Genomic DNA, 17,605 nt, shown 5'->3' with positions numbered 1-17,605 from the left:
CGGCCGGCGCGGAGCGGTTCCGGAGCAGAGGCCGGCACCGCCCTGAGGGCGGCCGCTCCCCGCCCCGCTCAGCGCCATGGCGGGCCCGTGGCGGGCGCTGCGGAGGGCGCGGGGCTGGGGGGCCCTGGCGGGGCTGCGGGCGAGGCCGGACAAGTTCGGGGGGGTGAGCGTGGATCTAGGGGAGCTGCGCGACTCCCCGCGGCTGGAGCGGGCCGCCTTCGGGCGGTGGCTGCGGGGCAAGTGCCGGGCAGGGGTCCCGAGTCCCGGGGCGGGCGGGGGGCGGTGCGTGAGGGGCGGCGGCGGGCCCGCCAGGGGGCGCCCTCAGCCGCCGCCTTCCCCTCACGGACGCCGAGCCGCGGCCGGGAGGTGAAGGGCGCTGGCAGGAGGGACCAGAGGTTGTTCACAGAGCCGTAGAATAATTAGGGGTGGAAGGGATCTCTGGAGATCACCCAGTCCTGTCGCCCGGAGCAGGTGACACAGGAGTGACAAACCACAGCAGGTGGGTTTGGAATGTTTCCAGAGAAGGAGACTCCACGTACGTTGTTCTTCCTCGTGTTGAGGTGAAATTTCAGATGTTTCAGTTTATGGCCATTGCTGCTTGTCCCGTCACTGGGCACCACTGAAAAGAGTCTGGCATCATTCTCTTTGAAATATTTGGATGGATTGATGTGGTCCTATCTGAGACTCATCTTCTCCAGACTGAACAGATCCAGTTCCCACAGTCTCTCCTCCTAGACAGATGATCCAGACCCTTCATCCTTTTTGTGGCCTCTGCTGGACCCACTCCAGTAGTTCCTTATCTTCCTTGTACTGAGGAACCCAGAACTGGACAGAGCATTCCAGAAGAGTAATTTTTCCCTGTTTCTAATGGCAGACTCTAAGTGTAAAAGCCATCATTTTGCACATGAACACCAAGTTGTACCACATAAAATGTCGAGCTGGCAGCCTCTGAAACTGCTGGTGAGTTTCTCACACTGACAGGAGTTTTACCCTGTGGTAAATGATGTGAAAACACAGATTTTTGCACATTACTGACAGCTGTACCGTGTGGCAAAGTTTAAAACAGCACAGATCAAGGGCAAAGGGGTCCCTGACCCTCCTCGCTTCCCTCTTTTGCAGAGTCCGTGTCTCAGTGGCGGGATGAAGGCCGTGTTGCTGTCTGGCTCCGTGTCCCCATCCTCCAGAGCAGCTTTGTGGCAGTGGCTGCTTCCCAAGGCTTTGCTTTCCACCACGCTGAGCAGGGCTCCTCCACACTGACGCTGTGGCTGGGAGAGGGGCCCAGCAGGCTGCCAGGGTTTGCCACACACCAGCTGGGGGTTGCAGGTGAGTTACAGGAGTGCTTGCACCCGCAGAAAGTCCTGAAGGAGCCCTTAGGAGCCCCTTCACTAGGAATTGTTCCTCTGTACAGCCAGCACGTGGAAACAGCTGGCTGCTGCATTTTGGAATGAGAAAGTAACCACCAACATAGAGAAAAAACCACTTCTCTGGTCTGTGCGCTTAATTTGTCTAAACTGTATTCAAGTTAATGTCTGTAAATGGGGAAAACTTGACCCAACAGAGATTATTGAGAAGCTAAAGCATCTATTAGCCTAAATTGCATTGGTCTGAAAGCTGATCTAAGCTATGCCTAGAAGTCTTTAATCCAGCATATATTTTACAAAAAAACCCAAACTCCATACTCTTATCCATCTAGACCTCCCACAACCACAGCTAGAAAGTTGTTACATAACTGAGAAAATTTCCAAGAGACTAGACAAAATGGTTTCCCCTTTTTTCTTTTTTATTTTTTATACAGCATATCACAAGGGACTGATGATGAGCCAAAAATACAGTCAGCTTGAAGTTAGCTTCACCAAATTCCAGTGGTTTTGTTCTCTCACTCAGCAAGAGTTCCACAGATAAGACACTACCTATCCCATGACTCAGTTATCATTTATCTGTAATTGGAGATTACAGATTGGACCCCTCATGTACATGGTTAAGGGTAACATTAACACAGAAATTATGAGACCGTGGAGATCAAATCTCTCCCGTTGCAACTTGTTTGTCCTTGGCTTGCAGGGACTCTGTGGGGTGTTATTTCTCCACCAAGTGGTGTTAAGGCCCATAAACAGCAATTTGAAAAACCTAGTTAGGAACAACTCACAAAATATAGTTTGTTCTGTGTAGCAGCAGGTCAGGTGAAAGGAAGTTTGGGGGAAAAAGCCCTTGAATTCCAAAATAGTGCTACTGCCATCAGTAGAGGGAGCCTTCAGTTCCCTGGCCAGCAGAGGGCAGGGTGGATGCAGAAGGCGGCCTCAGAGTTTGTCAATGGACATGTTGGAGCATGTTTTCCTGAGGTATGGAAACCTCACCATTAAAATATGTGGCATTGAACTGCAGCAGGACAGTGCATTCTCCTCGCAAAAGCACCGGGTTACTCCTCATGAGGAAACCTAAGAGAGAGAGAGGTTTTCTGAAGTAGAACTTTAACAGCAGAAAGTGCTACTTGAAAGGAAATCACATTAAAGATGAGTTGTGACTCTGGTGGGCATCACAAAGAACTATAAGAAAAATCATAACTCCAAAAGACTCGCAAATATTTAAAAATGTGTTTTCAGAGCATGATTTGCAACTGTGCTTCAAATCACTTAGCACTCTACAAGTAGGAAAAAACTTTAAAGAAAACTTTGGTAAGTGCAGGTATACAGATTTAATAATTTATTGTATTGATTTTAAAACTGCACAGCATATAATGTATGTGTTCTTTGCTACCAGTTTTAAAACCTGTATGCTTTTAGTTATTATTTGGATCTTTTTCAAAGGATGTAAATGCTTCAGGAAAGCATAGGCAGGTAAACAAGTGTGAAATAATGACTGCTATGTGGGGTTTTTTTGTCCTTTGTTCTACTCACTGTCAGTGGGTCTGGAACAGATCCCAAATATACACTCAGCAGCGTGGATACCACCTGGTAGGTTTATTCCGTTATCTTTCTACTTTAGGAGGGAGACTGGGTAGTGGAAAGACTTCATTCTATTTATAATTAATTTTATTGAAATATTAAAGTATTTAATTGGGGAGGGGGGTCAAACATGGGGCTTTCTTTATTCCCTAACCAAAAAGTATTAGAACGTGTCTGCAGTAAATAAAATCAATGTTCTGGTGAGAGTCTCCATCTCAAAACTGTGGCCAGACAGTGAAAAGCAGGAGTCAGTCCTGTGAGCATCCTGAAAATGGAAAGCAGAGATGTGGAGAGTGGTTGGCTGGCCAGCAGGAAGCCAGCACAGTAACAGAGAGCAGGTAGCAAGTCTCAGTGCCAAGTAGACCAGCAGCTGCTTTTCCTCCTGTCTGGAGTTTCCCACACAGCAAATGTAGCACAGCCAGGGCTTGTGCCTCAAGAGCGTGCAGCCAAGTGATGACAAAGGTGTGAATAAGCGGGGTCAGGTCATGTTTTACCAGACTGGATGAGAGTGGCCAAGCAGAGAGTAGCAAATGTTACTCATTGGGCTTGGCCATTATTGTTTAGAAATAGTGGAATATGTGATGTGTCTTCCAGCTAAGTTACTACATCCGTTTGTAGGCGGCAGGATTTTCCACATGTGTAAAGATACAGAGGAGTCTCTGGTGTATGAAGTGATTAATGTGTTTTAAAAAGGCATTTCCAAAATTCTCCACCTCCGAGGAGGATGTGGCCTGCCATCCAGAAGTGACATGTTTGTAAATATGCCACGCAACAATGGCATGAGCAACAAGCTGAGGAAGGAAAGTAAAAGGAGAGGAAGAAAAATGAAAGGCATTTTCTTCCAACTCACATGGTCTACACGCCTTAGAACACAGCTGTTACTTGCATTGCTACCACCACAATCCACTTGCTGAAACAAGTCTTTGGAGTTGAAGGACTCCAGGAAGGAGAGCCTACACACATATAGGATCATCAGCCTTGGCCAGTCCTGGTACTTAAGGAAATCTAAAATGAGCAGCTGTGTTACTGTGAAAATTCACAGGAAGATGGAGGTGGATAGGTTTGATAAGTCCAAAGGGATTTAAAAGTAGTACCCAAGTTTTACAAATACCTGCTCCTGTCAGCTGATGCTTATGCAGCCAGTGGGATCTGCACTCACTCTGTGGTGGACAGGTGCTTCTCAACACTGAACATCTTTACGTGCATTTTTACATCAGTCATAAACAGGTAGAATGAAGATACTTTTCTCCTCCATTACTTATTATCTGGAGTTATCTGTGGGATTCTTTTCTATTTTTAAAATGCTTTTCTTGCCTATTCCCCAAAAAAGAACATTCAAAACCCAAGTGGTATTGTAATAGTGATTACTTGGTTGGGTTTCAAGTATAAACCTTTTCAGAAAGTCATCCTGGCATTGGATGATTTAAAGCTCCAGGTGCCACATTTGTAGCTGGAGGGAGAGTTTTAAAAAAACTCAGGGCAGTCAAACTCTAATTTCACTGATGCCAACCAGGTGTGGCCCAGTGAGGGAACATGAGACCAAATTCTGTTAGTGTGTTTTCTTCCTTCTTGCTCTGGATTTAGGTATCCCTTAGCAGAGATTCTGATCACCTCACTGGAAATTTCACTGCCAAAAATTACATTCACAGGTTTCAATTTCAGGGGTACAGAGGAGAGCAAACACACTTTTTATTTTATTCAAACGGCAGTTTCCTGCCTTCACCAGCCCCCCCTGGTCTCAGCAAACCCTTTGGCTGAGGAATGGCTTTCTAGAAAACAAATCCTCTAATCACAAAGTTCCCCCTGTTTTCCCTTTGTTGCCTCTTTTAATCATTGCAGTAGTTGAACTTGGACACTGCTAAATATTCACAGGAAGAATGAAATCATAAAGTTACAAGCCACGGGGAGGCAGATATGTGACTACCCTCTTAAAGCACGTCCTTTGACATATCTTGAAGAAAGCCTGGTACTTCATCTCTGAAATATCCTCCTACACGTAACTCTGCATGTATTATTAAAAAACAGGATGTTTTTAGCTGGACACTCACTCCTCAATAATTCTTTCCTGTGGGTATACTTCTCCATAGCATTTTAAGTGCACATGTCATCACAGATGTGCCTGTATCCTCTTCTTTCTGCTGTAAAATGACATAAGCATTTTGTTACTGATAACCTCTAATTTGAAAGCAATGCATGACTGATGTGGAATAGATCCTGGTAAGTTGCACCATAGCACTCATCTTGCTCACCACAGCGCTCTTTAAAATCTGAAAAAATACCTGTTTAAAGGGAATTACATTTTTAAAAGATGACCAGTGAGTATGACATAATTAAACATGAAAGATCTTAGGTTCCAGAAAGTAGGAAAACTTGTAATCTGTGGGAGAAAGTCATAGGCTGACTATGAGGACATAAGGAAAAGCTGCACTTCTCAGCCAGACAACTTTTTTCATCAAGTGAAAGTGTCACTTTTCCACTTAGAAACAACAATTTTTGATTATGTTGACTCAGATTATGGTGCAGTTCCTGTCATGAGCTGTTAGCTGGGTTGTATGAGTTCAAAGATAGTCACACAGCTAAACATTATCTGTACAGTTAGCCCAGAGTACTAAACCTGTGTGTTATTAACCCAAAAATACTCAAATCTTCACTACAGCAGGTGGGAGCTTTGTAATGAATTTCACTGGAGAAAAATTCATCCCCCTTAAGGGTGGCTTCTCAGCCAGAGTTACTGGAAAATTCTCTGTTAGTTGAGGAAGATTACAGGCACGTCTGCTGAAGCGAGCAGCTTTGCCAGATTGTTTGGGTAACCTCTTGATCTTGCATTCTTTAGTTCTGATATTAACACAAGCAAGTTATTCTTTTCTTTTCTTGTCTAATCTGGAACTTAAATGTTGGAATTACTTATCTTGGTACTGCAACTTTGAATTTTTATAAAGGATACTTAACCTTTTTCTGATACTTTACTGTGCATCTGTTTTCCACTGATAAACCACTTTCTGATTCATACAAATCTTGCTAGCTGTACATTAGGGGTTTGTTATGCTTTATCAAAACATGTTAAATTTTGGGTTTAAGTTTGAACAACGTTGTCTTCCTCTTTTTCAATATTCTTTCTATTCCAGGTGCGGTTCTAGATGAAAGCACTGGAAAAGTGTTGGTTGTACAAGACAGAAATAAGGTATGTTTGTTACAGGATTATAAAATAGAGAAGTTCATTTAGATAAGCCTATTCTGTAGTAAAAAACAAAGTATATGTTTATTTTTATTCCAGACCAAAATTGTGGTAGTTAAAAGTTACTTCCTTTTACAAGTGTCTTAAACACATCTATCAAAAGATTGCCGAATTCCATTTTAAGGGGAAAAAACCAAACGTCTGAAAATCAACAGCTTTGTTACAACTGTGGATTGATTCAGGAGAACTAAGTATCCTTCCTGCTTTGAGTTTTTTGTTTTCTCCTGTAACTGACCCAGGAGTTCCTGATTTTGTGTTTGGATCCATTAAGACCTCTGGAAAATCCCCATGGCTCAAAAGAGATTTTGAGAGAAGGACTCCAATTTGATTTGGTTTCCAAAATTCCAGGCATATCTGTGGCTTTAAACAAGCAGCAGCATGGTTGGCCATGACCTGGAGACCACCTTAGTCCAGCAGGTGTAAAGATCTCTAATTCCTCACACACGGAAGTGCCCACCCTCACTACAGAGGGTGCCAGACCAGAGCAGTGCTGTGGTGAGGGTGGCTCGTGTGATGTGGCTTGAGGTCACCGAGCATCCATCACTGAAATGTCTTCCAGCCCCTATCAGGCTAACGCAGGTTTTAGCTGCTGCAGAAAGCTCTCAGGCTCACTGGCAGCTGCCTGTGCTACTCCATTTAAGAGACATTTAGCCTCCACTTTCATTTAGCCTCCTGCTTTCATTTGCAAGTTAAAGTGTTTCATGTTAAAACTGCATTAACTCTCTAAGAGAGTGAGACTAATGCAGTTTTAACATGAAACAATCAAAACTTAGTTAGGTAGACTGAAATACACTTGGATGCATAATTTTCATTTTGTACAGTTAAAACTGTGCCAGAATCTCACTGGCTGCATTCTCCCGTCTTTCCCAAAACAGCTACTAAGACTTTTCTCCTCAGGACCCAAAACATCAGTTCATTAGGACCTACAACACACTTAATGAACTTCAGTGAAAGAGTGCTTTCATAGGCAGGTTTAATCATACCACATATTGAGTTTCTAACACAAAAGACAGGGGTGTTTCTCTTCCTCTGAATTTCTTTCCTGTAATTGAGGATGTTTATTTCTCTTATATTTTTACTTACAATAAAGTAAAATGTCAAAGACTTGGCTTTAGGAGGACCTGCAGGCTTTCATTCAGCAATTACCATTTAAAGCATAAACCTACCTCTCATGCTGTAAATTCCAAAAGTGGTTCCAGCTCCAGAGGGTCTCCGGGAACAGAACAGCATGCTGTAAATATTAGAAGCATGACATTTATTTATTTACCCTTTTATACACAAAAGCATGCTTACCTTTTAGTAAATAACTGAAACAGATATCAGAGTAAAAAAAAATAAAAATAAAATTAACAGCTGTTAGACTCTTTGGGTTTAATTGTGACAGGACAATTCCACATACACAAAGATTTCCAGGAACTAAAAGTAAATCTTAAAGCCAATAGACAAATATATGTACTTTCCATCTGCACTATTTTTAATCTATTACTTTCAATTCCTGTCCAGGCCCTTTAAGAATGCCCAGGAAAAAAATAATTTTCCAATGTAGTCATTAGGGTTTCAAATCACTGGAAAGCACACAGCTTCCCTGCTGTGCTGCATAGACAAAAAAAAAGCTTTTTTTGGGCCCGTGTGCCTTTTTACTGCATTTATTTCTGGGAGAAGGGTAACTTCTTCCTACATAAACTTTTAACAAGGAAAGAAATAGAAAGTACATAGAAGTAAAGGTAAAGCCTACAAATCTTTGTGCTCTTGCAAGAGGTGCAGGGATTCCTTTAGCAGTGTGAGTAACAACACCAAGCCTGCACTTCATGTTTTAATACTGAACTTTATTGCAATTCAATAAGTATTTCTATACATAAATCACACACAAGCCCTCATTTCTTGTATTCCATGAAAATGACAAGTTACACTAAATGATCATTACAGACACAGAGAGACATCTTAAAGCCAGTGCAGTATAGAACAGTACAATCATAATATCTGTTTGTAAGATTAAATATATATACATTTTTTAAAAGCCAAAACAATGAAAGTGGAATACATTAGTGATTAAATATAAGATTATATTGTCTATAGCAGCTTTTTTTTTTTTTAAACTCAACTACTGTATCTAGCAGCAATGTTGTCTAATGACTGTTAGACAGTTTGTATTTTCAATCAGTAGATGTTTCGTTCCAATAGTTCATACAGACTGTAGCTGTCTCTGATCATCATGTCAGCTGGAACAAACAAGTTCCTACTTACTGCTATTTGTAAAATAACAATACTGCAACTTCAAGAAAAGAAAAAAGTTATGTGTTAACTGTCTCCTTCTTATTAAAGAATACAGTATAGGCTGACTACTTCATTGATGGATTTTTCCTCCAATACAGACTATAAATGCATGGAAATTTCCAGGAGGTTTGTCTAATCCAGGAGAAGACATTGGTAAGTTCTATGAGAACAAGTCAGCCATCAACAGAACTACAAAGACATGAATACCACTGAAATACAGCATGACCCACGTTGGTCCTGTGATGGATTGTTTCCTTGAATTAATGGTGAATAGATGGAGTGACACAATCCTGGGACCCTCATGGTAACAGGGTAGCATGTTCAGGACAAAGAATGTTTGTGTTTGTAACATTTACTCTTTTCTACACGTTCTTTTAAGTGAGTGCTTGAGGCCAGCTAAATTTTTGTAGGCTGGTCAGATATGCTGTAATATTCCCGAAGTGTAGAAGATTAAGGTAATCCACATACAGCCCAAATAAAACTGAAACAGGGAGCTCTGGGCTCACACTGGAATCCAGGGCAGTGACCTTAGGGATGGACTGAGCAAAAGTTTCCAACTCTCCCTTTTTATGCACAAAACAGAAATAAATGCACTTGCTTCCTTCCACCCCCTTCACTTGATTAGTTTGGACCAAGAGCTCCTCGGCACAGGGCCAGGGTGAAATGCAGGGCCTCAGTCTTGTGGGCACCTACTCCCACATGAGGCACTCCTGTGGTAGGAAACAATGCTGGTTTGAGGAAATGTCTCATTTCTCTCCAACACAGCACAGCTGAACACTGCTGCAGTTCATCTTCACAGGTGAATGAACAAAGGTGTTCATGAAGAAAAATAAAATCTGGCTTTTTTCTCCTTGTATCTCAGCCCTTAAAATCATGATCCACAGGCTGGTTACTTCTTAAACTGGGTGTCGAGCCCAGGTTTCCTGACTGTTCCATACCTTAGAAATACCTACTGTTTTAGCAGTCTCCCTACAACCATGTGTGGTGGGGTTGTATTCCAGTTCTTAGTTCAATACACGGAGAAAGTTGCAAGTTGTCAGGATATGGCTGAGTTTAGTTTTCATAACTCATGAGTCATGAGTTTTAAGTCTTTCTGTTCAAGCCTGGTGATGGAAATCAAAAATATTTGCTGGACAATCCAATGTAACGTGGTGAAATGGATCCATGTTTTCAAAAGAATCCCAAATGTCATGGCTATTATTTAGCCAGGCTCCTTCTCACTTTTAATGCCAGCACAGCACAGGATTTTGTACTCAAGGGAACAACAAATGACCAGCACTGGCATTCCAGTGGGATTCCTCAGAGTGATATTGCTACTGAGTATGACAGCAGCCATCCTTTACTTAACAGGTGAGATGATGGCTAGAGCCTGGACTGAAAACCACCCAGAAGAAAAGTCTCTTATACAGCTTCCCTCCTGCCACTTCTAAACTACAGAATAATAAAAGTTACAATTCTCTGCATCACATGTTATATTACAGGAAGATATAAATTAGTGAAGCATAAAATATAGTAAAGCCTAATTTTCCTTCTTCATTCGTACATAAAACATTAAAAATACAAGTCACTCAAGGGACTAAATTTTAAATTACAATTAAAAATTGCAATTACAACGCTTAAAATCCTTTGGTTGCATGAAGTGAAAACATGCATGGCTGCCTACTTAAATGAGTGCCGACTGACTCATGCAAGTGACACCAATAGTTTCATAATGCAGATTAAGCCAAGTGCACACATTTTTCTATCTGAGTATTTCTGAAACTCCAGCCCTAGTGTTTCTTCTAGTTTAACTGTCATTAGATATTTATATACATACATACATATTTAAATAAAAGGGAAACAGAAAAGGGCACTTCATCTAAAAGCAAAGCTCAAAGCTTAAATAAAATCCCTCATTACTGCAGTTTTCTTAACCACAGCCTGCCTTACTCAGCATTCCTCACGATCTCAGTTCACTTCTGTGTAACACAGCCCCTTGCCCACTAACAAAACCACCTGCCACAGGGAGTTGCTATTTCCAATATCCAAAACTATCCCTGAAATGTCTGTTTTGTTCCCCTCTGACTTAGCAAGATGCAAGCTTCCATAGGATGGTGAATCTCTACAAGCCCTTTAAAATGCATTTGCTTTTGGAAGCAAGCCAGCACATATTCCTTACTGAAAATGAACTAACAGGAACAGGCAACATTGCACAGCAGCTCTGTACATTGACCACACGACCAGGAGGCTACATTATTTTGGGAAAAGCCAGTATTTAACCTACCAGTAGTTACCCCAGGCAAGAAGGATTTGACTTTACTACGATGAAACTGCAGACTTTGGAAAAATCAGTGGAATATTACAAATTTTCTTTGAGGCTCTTCAGTTTGTTATTGAAGAGAAAAATCTTCTCTCTGGAGGAGTTCTGGATGGATGGGTGGTTCTCTGGCTGTAATTGCAGCATGCAAACCCTGTAGACCCTTAAAGTTCCTGCTGCATTTGTGGTGAGCAATGTTAGCACTGACCTCACTCTGGCTGGGGCACACAGAATGCACACGTGCAGCACAGATCTAGCACATTTCCTGCAAGAACAGGCTGTGTGCTGCACTGGTGCTGTGGCATATTTGAAATGTCACCAGACTCTTAAGGTACATCTTGAAAAGGACCTGGCATCAACTTTGACTTTCTGAAAAGAGTTTTACACATTTTGTTACCCCTTGGGGTGAAGTGTAGAGATCCGGTCAAGTGATCTGACATCAGTACAGGTGCAGCTGCGAAAGGGTCTGAACCTGAGACTGGGCAAGGGCAAGGACACGGATGGGGATTCAAAGGACTGCAAAGGCAGTGCAGTGCTGTCTTGGATTAAAAAGTCACTGGAGCCAGCAGCCATCAGTGTCCATTACAATCCACACCCTGTACAGCATTACCAAAGTAATTCTGTATGATATACATAGGAAAGGCACACAGCAATTATTTTTGTTTGGGAACCAAAAAATTAACTTATGCTTGTGTTGGAAAAACAGACTTACATTCTGAAAACCTTACGAAGCAGAACAGAGAACATGCCGAGTAACAGGTTTTTCACCTTTCCAAAAGGTTTAAGGAGATCTAAGTTACTCTCAGATGTATTGTAAGGATTGCTCTTTCCATTAGGAGACACAGCAGTTCGAGAGGTTTTTGAAGAGACTGGCATCAAGTCAGAGTTCAAGTCCATCCTAAGCATCAGGCAGCAACATGAGCACCCCGGAGCCTTTGGGAAGTCGGACATGTACATCATCTGCCGCATGGAGCCCTCCTCCTTCCACATCAGCTTCTGCCAGCACGAGTGCCTCCGGTGCGAGTGGATGGACCTGGAGGAGCTGGCCAGGACAAAAAACGCCACGCCCATCACCAGCAACGTGGCCAAGCTCTTACTGTTCGGGTACCGGGAAGGGTTTGATAGGATTGACATAACCATGAGGGAGTTCCCAGCTGTCTACACAGGCCTGTTCTACAAACTCTACCACAGGGAGCTGCCCGAGTCCTACAGAAACATGACGTGATAGCAATACATTTCACATTTCCTTATAGTAATAATTTAGAATATTATTGCAGTGTTGCGTATTACAGTTATCCGTGGATTTCTTTTTAGGTAATTATTAGAACATAATTATTATCTAATAAGCTAAGATATAAATTATTTTTAAAAGTAATTATTGTTATGAATGTGCATCAGGTTTTTTCTCCTCTACTCCATAACGCAAGCATAAGGTAAATAAAATACATAGGTACCTAGAAGAAAACAGAAATGTTACTGATCCTGAAAATATATTCTGCAAGACATTTTACCTCCACATACACTGGCACAATAGATTTAAAGAGCAATAAAAAGATAGTATGAAACATTCATGGTTTAATCTGGTATCTGCAAAAATAGTTATAATATCAGCAAATAATTGCTTATATTTGGCCACTTTGGAGAGGAGTAGGAAAGGCGACATCTTTAGTGCTGTGTGGCACTGATGCTCAGAATCTGCCACGGAAGTCAGCTTTTAGCAGACATAGGAAGGAAAAGGATAGCTTTCTGTCCAGGTCCAGTTTTTGGTCCAGGTTTGTACTGTCCAGTTCTTTTCAGTGCCACGTACCAATCCGAGTATTTCCGGGACCGGTAAGTGTTGTAGTTATTGGATTCCAAACGCTCGAAAAAGAAACATTCTTCTGTTGCGTATTTCTGAAAAGGAAAAGAGAAAGCATTACTGGTAGCACCACAAATCAATTCTTCACATTCAGGGGACTAACTTACCAAGAATGTGAGCAGTACCTTTGGTTTTAAGAAATAGAGATTAACTGTTTCACAACTGAAGAAATATACTTATTGTGAAAATATTGTTAAAAGCACCTACAATAAGAGGTTTTTATCTCTGGTTCATTTATTGTCTCTAACACAGATCTTTAAATTTGCTTTTATTGTGTAGTTCTTTGTTCTGATCAGAAAATGTGTAAAGAAAATGTTTTGTACAAACAAAAACTTTAAGCAGAGTATAGACGATTCAGTACAATTGCCCACACTGGAAATTCAGGCAGAGGCACATAAAAAAGGGTGAAAAAAGAAAAGCCCTTATTTCTCCCCGAAGCATACATGACACCAGTGCTTTCGTACAGCACATTGTCAATGTAAACATTTTGACATAAACTGCATCATTTAGGCGACAAATGACTGCTCAGGCTTCGTGAACTGTGTGTTCCTTAACATCTGTCAGAGGCGACATTTCAGGAGCTGGACTGCTGTCCAGCAAGAGTGGATGCCAGTGACTGCACTGTCAATCTCAGCACCTGGAAAAACCCTGGATATCTGTGATTCTTCCTTTCAGTCCAGGCTGCATCCAGAGTGCAGATCTGGCAGTAGACGCTTTCACAGCGCCTCATTAAACACCTGAACTCTGCTCAAACTAAATGGAGGTTATTCTTACAAACATTCTTTGAGCACAATTTGAATCCATAACATCAAAAGACAAGGATTTCCCTTTGAGTCAAGTCCTTGAAGTCTGGCAAAATCTGGCTGATCAAAGTGAGACCACATAAGCCTGACAATGCACGGGTCATATCCTTAAATAACAAATTATTTATCATAAAATACAAGTTAGTCCAAATTCCTTTCATGGGAAGTTCAGGAAATTTCTTCATTAAATTAAGTAATCACATTTCATTCCATAAAGTGAAAGTATTTCATTTTAAATTGAAAAGTCAAAATAAGCCATATCAGATGAGAAATGTTTCCATTTTTCCACTGAAAATCTGATGGAACAGATGTATTTCTGCTCAAATATTTTCAGTTAAAAATCTGAAGGGGAGGGTTTGACTATCTGCATTCAGCCACTTCCTCCAGTGGTAGAGATCACCTCTCCCCCACAACTGAGTCTGTTAGTAAAGAGCATGAAAATGCTCAATTAAAAGCTGCATCGTCCAGATTTCCAGACAAGAACGCAACCCACTGCACCCCCACGCAAATCACCAGGGTGAGCAGTGGTCCACGAGCCGTGCAATAAATCATCCTGCAAAGGCCAGCTCAGAACAAATCCTGCAGCATGTCTCAACAAGTAATTACAAAAACATCCAACAGGATGAAAAACAGGCCTGAATAAGAATTTGCAAACATATTTACGAAAATGTTAATTTATTTGTAAAACAAGGACACTATGCAAATTGATCCCGGACACTGAAAAGTCATTAAAAAACTCCAGATATTAAAAAGGACAGAGTAGTACTTGAGTCACTGATGGATTAGAGGACTAAGTTATGTGTTTAGAAATTAAAGTTCCATAATGTTTTAAAAGAAATTTCAGCAGTGTTTCACCATGTGCAGTTCACCACATACATTTCCACTGTACATTCTCTGCAAGTTCTCGTGAAACACAGCCCTGCTCTAACTGAACAAGAGACGCTGGCAATTAGAAACAGTTTCTTGAATGTGTTTGGAGGCAGAAAAGGGTAAAGGCACAGCCAGCCACAGACTTTTGGAAGTCAGCACAGAAATCCTCATGGAAAAACATTGCCAGTGCTACAGAAAACAGCCATGAAATTGCAGCAGCGTTTGTTAGGCTGGAGAAAAAAAAGTCCTGTTTTGAGTAGAGAGTTTCCACCTATGAATAACAATGTTGTGTGCAGCAAACACGATTCAAGTAATACCCATTTCCAGAAACAACACCAAAGAAAAAGAGTTTTACAGGCTCAAGTGACAAGCACAAAGTGACCCAACTTTACATATTCTGCAAGGTTAATTCCAAGTGCCTGGACTATACTTCCCAAGCATTTTGTCTTACAGAAGCTAAGCAACTAAAATGCTTGAAGGGAAGCACATTCTACAACCAAACTCCCCACGCAGCAGCAGGTCAGAAATCCCAAATATAAACACACTCCTGTGTTTATGTTTACCAATTTACAAATGGTGCTAAACACCCTGTTTTGACGGAGTGCGATTAGAATGGGAAGCCGAATGCCACCACACCAGCACCACAGGAAATTCCCAATTATCCCTAACTCAAGAATAGCACAGTGGACAACTCCTCACATTTTCTTCAACTGAGCTGTCACACAATATCCAAGCAACTTGAAGAAGGTTCTTTTAACTGTATTCCCGAGCCCACACAAAACTCCCTGGAGCCAGAACTGAGGAGCACCCTGGGGACCCCAGCTCCTGTAAAACTGCTTTCAGTCTCATTTCACAGAGGCAGAGAAGGGGAATCAGAAATAATTTCTGCAGCCTCTGGCACGGGCCTTTCATTAGCTGCAGTTGAACTAGGGCTAGGAATGCACATTGTTAGTCCCAGCCACGGAGGGAACTTGCATGGAGGCTGAATGGGGCTGTGTGAGTGCACAAAGTTTGCAAACCAAAATTCTGGCGGGGTGTATGCCCTGCAGTGGTGCTTCACCAGGCACTGAAGGATATAAATGTGGATGAGGGATTTACAGTGTCCAAGTCTGATAAGCAAAATGAATCTAACTGCAGCTCTTAAAGCAAAATTTATCATCTGCCTCTGAGAGACATTAATTCTCAGAATCTGCTGCACACACTGGCTTTAAAGCACAGTTAAAAATTCAGCTGATACCAATAAAACACACAAGAATTTAAACTAAAACTAGTCTCACTAGAAAGCAGCTTAATTTACCCACATTTATATACCTTTTAAAATTTTATCATCACATTTTCAAAAATATTTTTTTTGCCAGTTTTCTAGTTAGGAAGTAGAAGTGCCCAAAAAAAACTCAATTCTCTATGAAGTGGAAAATGAGAAAATAATTTATATAGATTAGTATCACTAAAGTAATTTTTTAAAGAAATTTGCTTTACTTTCCACTTCAAAAAGGTCTTTTAAAATCACTTTATGTGAAAGTAAATGAAAGAGGAAAAAATTACTCCTGAGGGTAAAAAGGCAGACACTTTATTCTTCATTTGTTTTTATAATTTTCTGATCACTGTGATATTTTTTTTCTCTGTCAGACAAGCCATTCCTGTTAAATTTTGCAACTCCTAGGTAGGGCAGAAATACCCAAGTCCTCCTAATTCAAGTAATTGACAGAAGTTGCAGAGCTCATTTCTCCTGATAAATCCCACACCCAGCAGCTAAGTCCTGCAGGAAGAAAGGCTACTCCACACAGAGCAAGGGCAGGACACAGCAACACAGAGATATCAGGAAAGCACTGCTTACCAAGGCCAGCAATCTGCCATCCTCCTTCATGGCCAGGAAGCGATTGGCACTGACACCTTTGATGGACACCACTCCTCGTTCCTCCGCCTGAAGCTGCAGCTTGACTGCAAACAAAAAAAAAGAAAAAAAAAAGATTTCACAGCCGTCGTGGGATTGCAGCACTTGATAGTCACTGCTTCAAACCCTCCACCACAGAAAGCTTCAGCTTGCAATGAAAAAAGTAAATTTTCAACCTTTGGCATTCTGATCCCAAGAAAGTAGCTACTCTCAAATTGGGAACAGCGAGACTGAATTATTACGTCTTCATTTTGCATAAAGGCAGCTTAAAACCCATGAAATTCCTTGAAAGGCTGTTTAGGGCACAGAGAACTGCTCCCAGGAAATGGAAATTTTTCATGGCAGCTTTTCCAGAGGTATCTCAATGTTTGCAGAACAGCATCGGACACTGAACGCACGCAGCTCTGTACAGGCAGCCTGTCAGCGAGTCTAACCGAGAGTATTCAGGTCCATATCACTCCCTAAGGGTTCTGCAGTTCCCAACAGAAAAATACCCATTAGTTTACCTCATCCATCAAGTGGGTGGAACAAACAAACAGAACTGCAGCAGTAGGTGAAGGCAGAAATAGTGTTACACAAGGCAGGAACATGTTTCGCATGAACTAAAAGAAATTAAAGATTGTATAGAAATAAAAACTGTAAGGTCCTATCACACAGCTTTTAGCTACTACCTGTGAATTATTAACACAAAGCCTTAACTGATTTCTGTAGCCATAAATCAAACTCAGTAGTTTGGATAAACACATGAAAGCTTCCCCTTTGCCTGCCTTTGCCTGTTGTACACAACATCTTGGACAACACCTTCCTTCACCCACCTGCTTTGGTTCAGCAGGTATTTCACTCCATTTGGAGATGCAGTTTTAAATAGCTTGAGCTTTTCAGCCACCAGAACAAATGCCTGAAGTGACTGTAAATTTTGGAGAACGAGCATCTCTTGAGATTCAGAGAGAGCTTATTTGGCTTTTTGTTGAAGGGAGAAAAAGACAGCACTGAAGAGACCAACTGAAACTCCAACACCAGGAATACAGGGAACATGAAGCTGTTGGGACAGTTGCTGCAAACCCTTTTTCAGGGTAAAAGTAAAAAGTCAGGCATAATTTCATCTCAGAATCAAGTATCCAAAATACAGCACTCCCAAGTTATGAGGCCAAAATCAGACTTGTGAACAGCTCCAAACACTTTGGTGTAACTCCTTAGCCTCCGGGGAAGCAAGAACGTGGAAAAGTGCTCTGGGCAGGGACTGTGGGAAATGGACTTTTGAGATGTGCCAAGCACACAGCTTTCACCACACACTTAACAAGAAACAGCTGTGGAACAGCTGAAAATTAATATTAATTACTGAAGTACTGTCTGCTTCGTGACTTTCTCTGGACAAAAACGCACACAAAATCCTACAGCATCACACCAGGCCAGAAGTTCAAATTCTGTAAAAA

The 17,605-nt window shown here is 41.6% G+C and overlaps 3 protein-coding genes across 3 annotated transcripts in view; 1 reads left to right on the top strand and 2 right to left on the bottom strand.

Moving 5' to 3' along the window:
- Positions 1-78, bottom strand: part of AFG2A (AFG2 AAA ATPase homolog A) — a 156,038-nt gene extending 155,960 nt beyond the window's left edge. The window contains 1 exon segment of the mRNA XM_056490009.1: positions 3-78. Coding sequence (XP_056345984.1) covers positions 3-78 — 76 coding nt within the window.
- Positions 77-12,312, top strand: NUDT6 (nudix hydrolase 6). The gene is made up of 5 exons (XM_056490010.1): positions 77-236; positions 1,120-1,323; positions 6,068-6,123; positions 8,550-8,604; positions 11,584-12,312. Exons 1-5 carry the CDS (start codon positions 77-79, stop codon positions 11,970-11,972), a joined length of 864 nt encoding a protein of 287 aa, XP_056345985.1. The 3' UTR covers positions 11,973-12,312.
- Positions 12,298-17,605, bottom strand: part of FGF2 (fibroblast growth factor 2) — an 18,671-nt gene continuing 13,363 nt past the window's right edge. The window contains exons 2-3 of the mRNA XM_056490011.1: positions 16,116-16,219; positions 12,298-12,640 (exon numbers count right to left, since the gene is read on the bottom strand). Of these exons, the coding sequence (XP_056345986.1) occupies positions 12,455-12,640; positions 16,116-16,219 (290 nt within the window). The 3' untranslated portion in view covers positions 12,298-12,454. The remainder of the gene's footprint in view (positions 12,641-16,115; positions 16,220-17,605) is intronic.

The sequence above is a fragment of the Oenanthe melanoleuca genome, chromosome 4, assembly GCF_029582105.1.
Source record: "Oenanthe melanoleuca isolate GR-GAL-2019-014 chromosome 4, OMel1.0, whole genome shotgun sequence".
NCBI classification, from domain to species: domain Eukaryota; kingdom Metazoa; phylum Chordata; class Aves; order Passeriformes; family Muscicapidae; genus Oenanthe; species Oenanthe melanoleuca.
Note: the sequence above shows the minus strand (reverse complement) of the source record. Positions and strands in the feature narration are given on the sequence as shown.